At 43.2% G+C, this 14,813-nt stretch overlaps 1 protein-coding gene across 2 annotated transcripts in view; it reads right to left on the reverse strand.

Annotated features, from left to right (window-relative positions):
* SHC2 (SHC adaptor protein 2) overlaps positions 1 to 14,813 on the reverse strand; it is a 162,592-nt gene that overhangs the window by 97,787 nt on the left and 49,992 nt on the right. For both annotated transcript variants that reach the window (XM_069767820.1, XM_069767819.1), the window contains exons 7-10: positions 7,589 to 7,715; positions 5,712 to 5,898; positions 5,465 to 5,531; positions 5,021 to 5,185 (exon numbers count right to left, since the gene is read on the reverse strand). In XM_069767820.1, the coding sequence (XP_069623921.1) occupies positions 5,021 to 5,185; positions 5,465 to 5,531; positions 5,712 to 5,898; positions 7,589 to 7,715 (546 nt within the window). The remainder of the gene's footprint in view (positions 1 to 5,020; positions 5,186 to 5,464; positions 5,532 to 5,711; positions 5,899 to 7,588; positions 7,716 to 14,813) is intronic.

Genomic DNA, 14,813 nt, shown 5'->3' on the forward strand with positions numbered 1-14,813 from the left:
TATTGCCGCTGTCATGCCCATTGTTAGGGACCATATGTTACAGGCCCAGGGAGCCCAGAGGCAAAGTTATGATAGAGGCGCTAAGGTCCGTACATTTGCACCCGGCGATAGGGTGTTGGTCCTAATCCCTACGGTGGATAGTAAATTCCTGGCGAAATGGCAGGGCCCATTTGAGGTCCGAGAAAGAGTTGGTGAAGTGAACTATAAAGTGTACCAGCCGGGTAAGAGAAAACCGGAACAGATTTATCATGTGAATCTGATAAAATCCTGGAAAGACCGCTCTGCCCTAACGGCGGATCTGCCCCGTCCGGTTTGTTCACCTACTGTACCGAAGGTGCAGGTTGCCGAGACTCTCTCAGAACTACAAAAATCTGAGGTTAAGCAATTTTTGTTACAGAACCGACAGTTTTTCTCCGAAAAACCTGGCCGGACTAAGTTGGTGAAACATGAGATTGTCACAGAGCCTGGCGTCACTGTTCATGTGAAGCCCTACCGGATTCCGGAAGCCCGCCGTGAAGCCGTCTCCCGGGAAGTGATGGCAATGTTGGACTTAGGAGTCATTGAGGAGTCGCACAGCGCCTGGTCCAGTCCAATTGTGTTGATACCTAAACCGGATGGCTCCATCCGGTTTTGTAATGACTTTAGGAAACTGAATGCAGTTTCTAAATTTGATGCGTACCCTATGCCCCGGGTCGATGAGTTGATCGACCGGCTTGGTAAAGCCCGATACATTACGACCCTGGATTTAACAAAGGGGTACTGGCAGATTCCTCTGGCCGAGGCGGCCAGAGAGAAGACGGCATTTGCTACACCGGAAGGTCTGTTCCAGTATGTCTATATGCCGTTTGGACTTCACGGAGCTCCCGCAACGTTCCAGAGATTGATGGCTCGAGTCTTGAGGCCTCACAGACAGTACGCTTCTGCCTACCTGGATGACATCGTAATTTACAGCATGGACTGGGAAACTCATCTCCAGAAGGTACAAGCGGTGATTGATGACCTGCGAGATGCAGGTTTAACGGCAAACCCCAAGAAATGCCACATCGGGCTTGAAGAAGCCCGATACTTTGGCTACGTGATTGGCCGAGGAGTGGTTAAACCCCAGATCGACAAAATACAGGCAATTCAGGGCTGGCCACAACCAGTGAACAAAAAACAAGTACAGGCTTTCCTGGGGATTGCCGGCTATTATCGCCGGTTCATACCCAATTTTGCAGCCATGGCTACTCCCTTGACGGATCTTACCAAGGGGAAGGGTTCCGTCATGGTAAAATGGACCTCAGCTGCTGAAGAGGCCTTCCACAGCCTGAAACGGGCTTTGTGCTCTCAGCCCGTACTAGTGACTCCTGATTTTAGCAGCGAGTTTGTGGTACAAACTGATGCCTCTGATACTGGTGTCGGAGCTGTACTTTCCCAGGTGAGGGACGGAGTCGAACACCCGGTCCTCTATCTCAGTCGGAAACTAAATGTACATGAGCAGAGGTATGCGGTGGTTGAAAAAGAGTGCCTAGCCATTAAATGGGCTCTCGACTCCCTCAAGTATTACCTGGCCGGTAGGAAGTTTAGGCTGGTCACAGACCATGCCCCTCTCAAGTGGATGCACCTCCACAAAGACCGTAATAGTCGGGTAACCCGGTGGTTCCTTGCCCTGCAGGCTTACTCTTTTACGGTGGAGCACCGACCTGGGGTGCAGATGGGGAACGCCGATGCCCTATCCCGAGTGCACTGTTTCAAAAGTGTTCTTGCTCGACCGGAGTGGTCTGAGCAAAGGGGGGGATATGTAAGACTCATGCTGGTGTAGTAGTTGGAGGCAGGTATATCTCGCCCAGGTGTTTGTCCTATGTGAATTAGGCCACTCAGTATATTCAGGGTGCTAATGGGTTAATGATTGCAGGAATAAAAGATGACCAGCTGGGGGTTTCCAGTGTCTGCCTGGGGCACACAGATTGCCTGCCTGTGTGAGACAAACGTGAGTGAAGAGCTGTGCTCAAGATCTGTGTGATGTTAGCTGGGTGGGAGAAGCCCCCCCAGTTGTTGAGATAGCAACGTATTTGTTTAGTTAGTGCCGGACAGGCTAGGATTTATTTTTATGTTTTGTTTTGTTCATGTTGCTTTCACGTTAATAAATCTGACCTGAGGTCAGCCTGCTCAGAAACCTGCTGTACGCCTCAGATTCAATGCACAAACCACGTGACCTTTGACCCCAGCAAAGGCGATCCCAGAGTGTTTTGTCACATATGTTACTCCAGCTTTCAACAGTCCGGCACTGGAGCTACCATTAGACCCGGTGGCTGGAATTCAAGTTATCTTTTGCCACCAGTTCTCTCGGCAGCTGTGAGGCCCGGAAAACTCTTGGGAAACTTTGAGGGACATTGAAAGGTTACTGAAGTTTCCAGCTGCTGATACACCTGGAGACTGTACTGGGGTGCGTATTTTACTGTGATTGTTAATACAAAAAAAAGGTGTTGGGTCCCCTGTAATTTTCAGAAACAGATGAGGGAAATCCAACTGCTTAGAGCTGATGTTCACAATTGGTGAAAGGGGACGATATCCCTAAAGGTTCCTATTCTATTAATATTAGCTCACAGCTGTTTGCTTACTGGTTATTTTATAGGGAGATCCTCAAAAAAATGAAGTGGGGTCCCCTCATAAATTCAAACAAGCAAAGGCTAAACAGACAGCTCTGGACTGATATTAATAGATATGGAAAAGACCAGGGAAATCCCCCCCCCCCGCAGGGTAAGAACATTATCCCACAGCCACTCCGGAAATGGCACATCAATAAGATGAGATAAATGTGGCTCTTATCCTCACTCTTCCCATTTGCCTGAAGGCATTGGGAAGTGGGGTAATAGTATTGGAGTTTATATTAATTTGTATTGGCAGCTGACATCAAGCCCAGGGGTTAGTAAAGGAAAGGCATCTATAAGACGCCCCCATTACTAACCCCATAGTCATATTGTAAATAAAAAACACCCTGAATAAAGGCCTTTATTTGAAGTAAAGACACTAAAGAAATAAAGATAGTTCTCACGCTAGTGGTGACAACATTCAGATGAACGTAGTTCATTGGCTATCAACTCCACTCACCTTTCTCACAACACCACGAGGCACTGATGCTGAGGTAAGATGCACAGCTCCGTGTCTCTGCTGGCTGGCATGCTGAAAGCTGAAAGCTCACATCATGCCAGTGTTCAGCCTAGTATCTAGATGTAGCAGATACAGAACTCCCAATAGACTATATTAAAAATAACTTTTATTACTCAATCTAAAATTACTAACTGGTGCACAACAACTAATACCATCACAAAATATATACCGTAAGTTCTAGATAGAAAAGGCCAAGGAAGGTGCCTGGCCCTACTCTAGTACTAATCTATTGGGGTTTCTGCCTGTGAATTAGTAATATATTGTACTCCAAAAGTAATATTTTCTTACACTGTGAAATCTAGATTTAGCACAGCTAGGGACAAATGGACAAATGGATTATATTCTGGTCTGAGGGGTGAGGAATATGGTTGTTTATCTTGTTTTACTCTTTTACAGGGGACATGGGCATCAGAAGATTATCTTCACCTTCAACAGGTGAGGGAAATGGTTGTTTATTACTTTATTTTTACAGGGTACATGAGCTTCTGTGGGTTAGGTGTAAATGTGAGTTTAACTTTTCTTTTTTCTTTTAAAATAAAAAAAGGTGTCAGTGTCTTTATTTCAATTAAGCGACTTTATTCAGAGTGTTTTTTTACTTACAATATTGCTATGGGGTTAGTAACTTTCCATTACTAACACTGAACTTGATGTCAGTGGCCATAAAACAGCTGACATCAACCCCACAAATATTACCCCATTTGCCACCGCATCAGGGCAAGTGGGTAGAACCGGTCAAAGCACCAGAATTAGAGCATCTAATAGTGGCTGAGGATTGCTATTTTTAGGCTGGGTGGCTATATCGATGACCCCTTACCAGTCTGAAAGTACCAGCACCCAGCTGTCTGCTTTAGCTTGGCTGGTTGTCAAAAAATGGGAGGAGACCCATGCCTGTTTTTTAATTATTTGCTTAAATAATTAAAAAAAATGGTGTGGGACCCCCCAATCCTTGATAACTAGCCATGATAAAGATGAGAGCTGAGGGTTGCAGCCCACAACTGTCGGCGTTGCCTGCAATGGTTATCAAAAATAAAAGAGACCTCAAATGTTTTATTTTTAATTTATTTACACAGGGTCTGGCTGATGAATACTATTATCAGCCTCACCGACTTTCACTGTTATCCGCAACAGCAGGCGTACGCTGATGAAAGTAGTACTCTCTCATCAGCCAACACCTCTGACTGGCGGTAACATTTTTACCGCCGCTAACAGCTGATGGCTCACATGCTGTCAACTGACAGCATAGGAAACTCAGCTCTCTAACTAGCAGTGACTAACTTACTGATGATCAGATGACAGCATGGGAAACAACGAATGTTCGAGGTGCCGAACCCAAACAGTAACACGGATTTCCTGGAGGGGTTAGCCCATCGGGTTCGCCCATCACTATTCCTGATAGGTTCCCCTAAATAAAGGGCACTGCATTATTATTTGTATAGATCTAATTGTAGTATAGTCCAGTCTCCCTTTCCTATATGTCTATTTGTGCTAATACTTTGTGGTCAGTTCTAGCTTACTACACACAAATCTACACTCTACCACTCATCTAATGCACTTGAGGTGTATTGTTCCTCATATCTCAAATTGTCTCAGTTCCTTTTCAAAGGGGCAACTCCCTCTGTCTACATATACTGATGAATGTAGTCTTTACTGATAATGGCTATAGTGAATTACACATTAACTGAGTACAGTGCAGAAAGGTAAATCTAATAAAAATTTCACTGTCTGTTCTTAAGAACATAAACATTGGTGCAAAACTTTTCAGATTTATATAAGAAGATAGATAGACAGACAGATAGATGTGGGCTAGATAGATAGATAGATAGATAGATAGATAGATGATAGATGATAGATAGATCCTATATTCACTTACTCATATCAAAGATATCCTTCTTGGGACTATCCTCTGGGATCATATAGGGCTCCTTTTCTGTATTTAGTCCATCAAGAGTCTGTGTGTTGACATACATGTGTTCCTCATAGTCTCTTAGCCCTAAAGCACGACCATTGCTTCCATGGAACATTTCATTGGTTGCCCCTGATAAAAGAATATGTTAAGAATCTGGAAAATGCATGTTTCAAATTCATAGCCCAAAGATGGATATAGCAGTACTGATTAATGGTAATGATTCAGAGAATTTTACTATCGTGAAAAGGTGTTTCTGGGTTAAAACTAACTTTCTGCAATGCCTTTATGACATTGCAGATTGCTGAGTCCCACCAGTGTGTCAGGATTCCACGCTGTTGACTGAGTGGTTGTCGTATGACCTCAAGTATCCAATTTGCAAAATTCTGAACTTTTTTTCAGTAATCTTACCATGGTCTTCCAGTTCCCACTGTGATCCAGAGTGTGTTACCGGTGCTCGTTTGGCTGGCGATCCCATCTACACGGAGAAATTAAATGAAGAGGGAGGCATTAAAATGCAGATATATGCATGGACATAGTACAGAGTGATTTCATTCTTCATAGTAACTGAGGCTAGATTTGCACTATTCCATGTATTTTTCAGGTTACATGTAGAATTAAGAGCAATAGTTATGTTAATAAGAGTATCTAACAATACCTGTGTCCTCTGCCCATTACTTGTAATAGGTGCGCTGGGCTGGTTTGTTGCACCTGTATCCCAGACTCTGCAGTCTTGTACTCCTCCTAGAGGTGGTTCTTTACCGGGTATACTATTGTAATAATTGTGTTCGGAATTCTGATCCTCCTCAGCTGCCCAAGAAAGCTCTTCATTCCCAACCACTATCCTTTAGAGACAAATAACACAAAAGTGACCATACATGCCTTCCCTAAGTGACTGTAGAAAAACTGAGTGTGTATTAGAACACAAGTAGTAAACCTGTAGGTGCATTGTCTATGTGCATTGTTTTCATATGGCTTTTTATGTAGAATTGCCCAACTAGGCATGGAAACATTATTGTTTTTGGTACACTTTACACAAATGGGTCACCAGGACAAAAAAAAAGCCAGTTTTTACTATTATTTTATTCCCACATCTCCCTTGAGTAATCCATTTCTTGTTTGCTTGTTTGTTTGTTTGTTTAATCCACCATAGAGAGGTACCAAAATAAGGGTCTTCTCATTCAATGTAATCAATATGCAATTTTTTATAGTCTTTACCAAGGCGCCTATGCTCAAAATGTTACTTACCCCTCGGAAGACGCTGCACACGAAACGCGCGTCGGGGGTGTCCTTCTTGGCTGATCACCGCACAGGTCTTGCTCCTCTTAACTTAGCAATGTATTTTGCAATCACTATTGCACCAGCTATTCTCATTCTCTTTTTCAGCTTTACCCCTGTTTAGGATTCCTTTTATATCTTATAAGGATGCGTAATAACTTTGTAGGCGTTCATTCCATTATTTATTTACACAAGTTATTGGATCCCTTTGCTAAACAAGATGCATGCATCTTCTGGATTTTCCTTTGGAGTTTTCTACTTATGTTCTTTTGTAGATGTATTATTATATTGACAGCCTAACTTGTATCTACTCGCCACTATAATTTGTTCTTCTTTTGCCTGATTAGCTGGAGTCACTTTGGCATTGGGGCTCCCTGTGCGGCCCTAGCCTTCTGTGTGACATACTCCTTTTATGCATTTTATAGGTTGTTTGTATTCCATCAATAAAGATTTCTATTTTACTTTAAGTGTTACATTCCTTGTTCTTTGTAGGTCCTTGTATTCCTATGCATTATATGGTCAAGTTTAGGTATATAATTATGAAAAGACACGCACCTAGAAAATCCTGTGAGCTCCACCTCCTTAGTAAAGATAATAAAAAATAAGCATATTGGTTGCACTAAAAAAAAGGTACATATCTCTTTAGCAGTATAAAAAATACAAAGGGTAACTTCAAACAGAAATAAAATAACGAAACTGGAGCATTGAAGAATGTTTCAAGTAGGGGAAAAGTCACAACTAATTTGTATATTAAAAGGGTTGTCCAGGACAATTTCTTTTTATTTAACTAAGAATTAACAGGCAGGTAGTAGCTACATACCGGCTTGCTTTTCTGTTGGGCGCCAATCTCCATAGGCACATGGCACAAACTACTCCTGCCGGCGAATCAACGCCTGCCACTGGCGTTACTTCTCTTCCTCTCCGCTCTCTTGATGGGGCATAAATAAATGCTGCCTACCTGTAGGGAGCTGGCTGTCAATCAGAAGAAGAAGAGCAGCTGAATCGCCAACAGGAGCCGTCAATGGCCACTCTGTGCTAGCGCCGGGTACAGCAGGTACCTGCCTCTTAGTTTTTAGGCCTCTAGTAAAATAAAGTCCAGGATAAACCATTTAACAATTAGGTAGCCACAACATGATGGCTACATAAGCCAAGTCTTACCTACTCTTCAGTAGATCAAATATGTATTTTATCTTTCAATAGAATATTTATTGAAGCTACGGACTAAAGAATGTGGATCAAATTGGGTTTCCACCGTACCTGTCTGGGGGTGCTGCCACTTTGGGGGGACTGTGCAGGAACTGTTTGAACCTCAACTCAAAAGCTTGTCCTACAGTGCTGATTACACTTTGAGCCAAGCCATCACAGCACTCCAGAATGTGACAGGCTGCGGATGATTTAGGGACACAAGGGGACACATGGGAGGACAGGGATGGTATAAAGTAGGACAGTGAGGGTGGTTTAAGAGACAAAAACACACATTAACACCAAGATGATTTAAAGAGAAGGTCTGAGGTATGAAACAAGGAAAGAAAATTATGGACAGATGGTTATATGTTGCCCATCATGTGTCACCTTGACTTGTGGAAACAATTCTTTTCGCTACTAGCATCATCATTCACATTTTTCTCATGCCATCATTTCCCTGCTCACCTACTTGTCGCACATCTATGACTTCTACATCACAAAATCATAGTCTGCTGCTTAAAATCGGTGGGGAAGATATATAAACAGGGACAGTCACCCATAACATCCAATCAGATGGTGTTTTCATTACACAAAAGGCATCTGAAAAATGAGAGCTGGAATCTAACTTGCATAGTCTTGCCCACAGTCTACCATGCCAATTTCTACTAAACCACTGATGTTTGTTAACCAGCTCGGCATTGCTTGAGTTCTAGAATTTAACTGGATTCTTTAAAGGAAACCTGAGAGCAGCATAAAGTAAAATCAGAGACCCTGATTCCAGCGATGTGTCACTTACTGGGCTGCTTGCTGTAGTTTTTATAAACTCACTGTTTTATCAGCAGGAGATTATCACTAGATGACCAGTAAACCTGCTGCCAGGTAGATAAGAGGTCTGTATGACCCCGCCCCCACCACTGATTGGCGAGAACTGTTAGATCTGCAGAAGATAGAACAGTGATTGTATCAAAATGACATCAAGTAGCCCAATAAGTGGCATTACTGGAATCAGTGTCTCTGCCCCTTCATTACGCTACTGTTAGATGGCAGCAAAAGCATGTTGACAATAGGTATTCACACACAGTATTTTGCTTCTCTTACCTTTACTTTTGGTTCAAAGAGTACCTTTTACTGGACTTTTTAATATTTAAACTGAGTACCTCATCCAATTGCCGCTGCTGCACTGATTGTGGCGCACCTTTTCTTTTTTTTTTTGTGTCCCTATATTCCAGAGTTTTGCCTATGGTAATAATGTTGCAAATTTTCCATTAAGCAACTGAGCTTATACCACAAAACCGTGGGCATTTGCTGTTTCTCCTTTTTACGTTGGACAATCAAAGCATGGACATCCCCTCAAAGAAGTTCCATGGTACATGCCCAGTTGTTAAAGGGAAAATGTCTATGTTTATTATCAGAGGGCATAACTTTGGAGCAGAGAGGCATAGAAGGGATAAAAAAAAGCTGTTCCAGAAACAGTGGAGAAGCAGGAGGTACTCAGTTTAGAGTAATAAAACAGGTCATCTTTACATAAAATGTAATAGTTATTTTGTATAATTATCTAGGGATTAGATGGTGGCCCGATTCTAACGCATCGGGTATTCTAGAATATGTATGTATGTATATAGCAGCCACATAGTATATAGCACAGGCCACGTTGTATATAGGAGCCATTTAGTATTTAGCAAATACTACGTGGCTTGTGCTATATACTATGTGGCTGCTTTATACATACATACATATTGTAGAATACCCGATGCGTTAATACAGGCGACGTAGTATATAACACAGGCCACGCAGTATATAACACAGGGCACGTAGTATACAGCACAGCCCACGCAGTATATAACACAGCCCACGTACTATATAACACAGCCCACGTACTATATAACACAGCCCACGCAGTATATAGCAGCCACGTAGTATCTAACACAGGCAACGTAGTATGTAGCACAGCCCACGCAGTATAACAAAGCCCACGTACTATATAACACAGCCCATGCAGTATATAGCAGCCACACAGTGTCTAACACAGGCGACGTAGTATACAACACAGGCGACGTAGTATATAACACAGGCCACGCAGTATATAACACAGGGCACATAGCATATAGCACAGACCACGCAGTATATAACACTGGCCAAGTAGTATATAGCAGCCACGCAGTATAAAACACAGCTACATAATATATAGCAGTGTGGGCACATATCCCTGTTAAAAAAAATAATTAAAATAAAAAATAGTTATATACTCACCCGCCGGGATCCAGCGAAGCTCTGGCAATGCGCGCGCGACTGCCGCCATCTTCCGTTCCCAGGATGCATTGCGACCTTACCCAGATGACTTAGCGGTCTCGCGAGACCGCTAAGTCTTCTGGGTAATTTTGCAATGCATCTCTGGGAACGGAAGATGGCGGCAGGCGCGAGCGCATCGTCGGACGACGGAAGGTGAGAATAGCAGTTTTTTGTTTTTTTATTATTTTTAACATTACATCTTTTTACTATTGATGCTGCATCAATGCGGTGTAGCATGGAGGCGATCAGTCTGTGGCAGTGCTGAGGTGTTATGGAAGCCCAGGTTGCTTTGATAGCAGCCTTCAGCTCGTCTGCATTGTTGGGTCTGGTGTCTCTCATCTTCCTCTTGACAATACCCCATAAATACTCTATGGGGTTAAGGTCAGGCAAGTTTGCTGGCCAATCAAGCATAGTGATAGTGTTATTTTTAAACCAGGTATTGGTACTTTTGGCAGTGTGGACAGGTGCCAAGTCCTGCTGGAGAATGAAATGTCCATTTCCAAAAAGCTTGTCGGCAGAGGGAATCATGAAGTGCTCTAAAATTTCCTGGTAGACTGTTGCGCTGACTTTGGTCTTGCTAAAACACAGTGGACCTGCAACAGCAGATGACATGGCTCCTCAAACCATCACTGATTGTGGAAACTTCACAATAGACCATGGAAATCAAGGTCCCAGAGTCTGGAGGAATAATGGAGAGACAGACAATCCAAGCTGCTTGAGGTCAAGTGTGAGGTATCCACAATAAGTGATGGTTTGAGGAGCTATGTCATCCGCTGGTGTAGGTGCACTGTGTTTTATCAAGACCAAAGTCAGCGCAGCCATCTACCAGGAAATTTTGAAGCACTTCATGCTTCCCTCTGTCGACAAGCTTTTTGGACATGGAATTTCATTCTCCAGCAGGACTTGGCACCTGTCCACACTGCCAAAAGTGCCAATACCCGTTTTAAAAACAACAGTATCACTGTGCTTGATTGGCAAGCAAACTCGCCTGACCTTAACCCCATAAAGAATCTATGGGATATTGTAAAGAGGAAGATTTGAGACACCAGACCCAAAAATGCAGAGGAACCGAAGACTGCTATCAAAGCAACCTGGGCTTCCATAACTCTTCAGCAGTTCCACAGGCTGATCGCCTCCATGCCACGCCGCATTGATGCAGTAATTGATGCCAAAGGAGCCCCAAATAAGTATTGAGTGCAATTTTTGAATATAGATTTCAGTAGGCCAACATTTTGGGTTTTAAAATCAAGTTTTTCAAGCTGGTGTTATAAAGTATTCTAATTTTCTGAGATAATGACTTTTGGGTTTTCACTGGCTGTAAGCCATAATCATCAACATTAACAGAAATAAACACTTGAAATAGATCACTCTGTGTGTAATGACTCTATATGATTTATGAGTTTCACTTTTGGTATTGAAGAACTGAAATAAATTAACTTTTTGATCATATTCTAATTTTGTGAGATGCACCTGTGTGTGCCATAAATGCTGGAGACCGAACTACCCTTTAATCAACTCTTGTTCTTTAATTTCATAATTTTAATATTAAAGAACTCTTCTGTGCATGTCTCAGGAGCTTGATCATGCCCATCATCTCCTCCTCCTCATCTCATATATCTGGCTGCAGCAGAAGCCTTACTGATGTGCTCCACTCCAAGTGTGACAAAATATCACTAGACCATGCCCTCTCCCATCGCCTGCAGTGCATGTCTATGCTAATTTGCATGTAGCTTCAAATCTTATTTTTTCAACAATAGCACTTTGGATTGCTACAAGGTAGAATAACAATAAAACTAATAACTACAGTGGGGAAAATATGTATTTGATACACTGACGATTTTGCAAGTTTTCCCACCTACAAAGAATGGAGAGGTCTGTAATTTTTATCGTATCTACACTTCAACTGTGAGAGACAGAATTTAAAAAAAAAAACAGAAAATTGCATTGTATAATTTTTACATAATTTGCATTTTATTGCATGAAATAAGTATTTGATACAATGGAAAAACTGAACTTATTATTTGGTAGAGAAACCTTTGTTTGCAATTACAAAGCTCAGGTGTTTCCTGTAGTTGATGACAAAGTTTGCACACACTGCAGCAGGGATATGCTCACTCTTCCATACAGAACTTCTCCAGACCTTTCAGGTTTCGGGGCGGTCGCTGGGCGACATTGAGCTTCAGCTCCCTCACATGATTTTCCAGGACCTTGAAATGCTTATTACTGAGCCACTTCTTACTGAGCCCTGGCTGTGTGTTTTGGAGTATTTCCATGCTGGAAGACCCAGACACAACTGATCTTCAATGCTCTTACTGATGGAATGAGTTTTCTGGCCAAAATCTCGCAATGCTTAAACGCATCCATCCTCCCTTTGATACGGTGCAGTTGTCCTGTACCCTTTGCAGAAAAGCACCCCAAAAATATGATGTTTCCCCAACCATGCACAATTGGGACTGTGTTCTTGGGGCTGTACCCATCCTCCTTATTCCTCCAAACACAGAGTGGATTTGATACCAAAAAGTTCTATTTTGGTATCATCTGAGCAAATGACCTTCTCCAATGCCTCCTCTGGATCATCCATATGGTCATTGGCAAAGTTCAAGGGGGCATGAACATGTGCTGGCGTGAGTAGGAGAACCTTGTGTATCCTGCAGCATTTTAATCCATAAAGGCGTAGTGTGTTACTATTGGTAATGTTTGAGACTGTGGTCCCAGCTCTCTTCAGGTCAGTGATCAAGTCATCCCATGTAATTCTGGGCTGATTCCTGACCTTTCTCAAAATCATTCTTATGGGCCCCTCCTGGTTTATAATAGAAGAGTCTGTAACATAATAAATAAGATTCTTGACATGAAATCTCCTAAGAAATATTGGAGCATTAATATAATTTTTAGGGACCCACCATCTATTTTTGGGACCGTATCCCTTTCATTCTATCAAACAGAAGCGATTCCCATGGACCATCTTACAGTCAAGAATTTAGCTAATCTCTCTGTCCATGTCTTGATCAAAAGAAAGTAGAAGCAGAAGCTGTCTTGATAGTAGGAGAGATTATAGTGAGGACCAGAATATGTAGAAAAGAGAAATGAAAAGCATTTGGAATTTTTAACGTGGGAGATAACTTCAGATGGAAAGTGACTGGATTGATTTGCTGAATAATCTGGAATGGACAAATAAACTTGAGAGCAATTTCTTAAAACAAGTCTTTAAATGGATGTTTTGGGTGGAATGCCAAACTTTATCACCAGGATAGATGTTGGGAACAGGTTGATGGTGTTTATCAAGACTCTTATTTCCTATAGCCACTGCCGCTGCTGCCAAATTGGATACCTCAGTCCAGATGTCATGAATATCCTGAAAGACACTATTTAGAACAGGAAGATGACTTTGATCTTTGATGAGATTGGCAGAGGAAGACGAGGCTCAGAACCATTCATTGTGACAAAGAGAGATTTTCCCTATGACTCAGAAACTGAATTAATTCTTTTGAGCATATTCAGCCCAAGAAAGCAAATCTGGCCAATTATCTCAATGAGAAATGAAATTTGTAGGCATTGCTTCACAGATTGATTGATTGATTCTCTCAGTTTGCCCATCACTGCGGAGGTGATAGGTAGTAGAGGAGATGACTAATGGGATTTTTAGATTCTTGCAAAGTGTCCTCTAGAACTTAAGGTACCGTCACACATAGCGACGCTGCAGCGATACCGACAACGATCCGGATCGCTGCAGCGTCGCTGTTTGGTCGCTGGAGAGCTGTCACACAGACAGCTCTCCAGCGACCAACGATCCCGAGGTCCCCGGTAACCAGGGTAAACATCGGGTAACTAAGCGCAGGGCCGCGCTTAGTAACCCGATGTTTACCCTGGTTACCATCCTAAAAAGTAAAAAAACAAACACTACATACTTACCTACAGCCGTCTGTCCTCGGCGCTCTGCTTCTCTGGTCTGGCTGTGAGCGCCGGGCAGCCAGAAAGCAGAGCGGTGACGTCACCGCTCTGCTTTCCGGCTGACCGACGCTCACAGCCAGAGCAGGAGGAGTGCAGAGCACAGCGCCGGGGACAGACAGCTGTAGGTAAGTATGTAGTGTTTGTTTTTTTACTTTTAGGATGGTAACCAGGGTAAACATCGGGTTACTAAGCGCGGCCCTGCGCTTAGTTACCCGATGTTTACCCTGGTTACCAGCAAAGACATCGCTGAATCGGTGTCACACACGCCGATTCAGCGATGTCTACGGGGAGTCCAGCGACGAAATAAAGTTCTGGACTTTCTTCCCCGACCAGCGATCTCCCAGCAGGGGCCTGATCGCTGCTGCCTGTCACACTGGACGATGTTGCAGCGTCCTCGCTAGCGATGTCACGGATCGCTAGCGATATCGTCTAGTGTGACAGTACCTTTAAGGTACCTTCACACACAACGATATTGTTAACGATATCGTTGCTATTTGTGACGTAGCAACGATATCGTTAATGAAATCGTTATGTGTGACAGCGACCAACGATCAGGCCCCTGCTGGGAGATCGTTGGTCGCTGAATAAAGTCCAGAACTTTATTTCGTCGCTGGATCTCCCGCGGACATCGCTGGATCGGCGTGTGTGACACCGATCCAGCGATGTCTTCACTGGTAACCAGGGTAAACATCGGGTAACTAAGCGCAGGGCCGCGCTTAGTAACCCGATGTTTACCCTGGTTACATTGCTAAAAGTAAAAAAAAACAAACAGTACATACTTACCTACAGCCGTCCGTCCTCCAGCGCTGCGCTCTGCACTCCTCCTGTACTGTCTGTGAGCCGGAAAGCAGAGCGGTGACGTCACCGCTCTGCTTTCCGGCTCCCAGACAGTACAGGAGGAGAGCAGAGAAGCAGAGCGCAGCGCTGGAGGACAGACAGCTGTAGGTAAGTATGTACTGTTTGTTTTTTTTTACTTTTAGCATGGTAACCAGGGTAAACATCGGGTTACTAAGCGCGGCCCTGCGCTTAGTTACCCGATGTTTACCCTGGTTACCGGCAT

This window comes from Ranitomeya imitator, chromosome 1 (genome assembly GCF_032444005.1).
Source record: "Ranitomeya imitator isolate aRanImi1 chromosome 1, aRanImi1.pri, whole genome shotgun sequence".
Classification (NCBI taxonomy): Eukaryota; Metazoa; Chordata; class Amphibia; order Anura; family Dendrobatidae; genus Ranitomeya; species Ranitomeya imitator.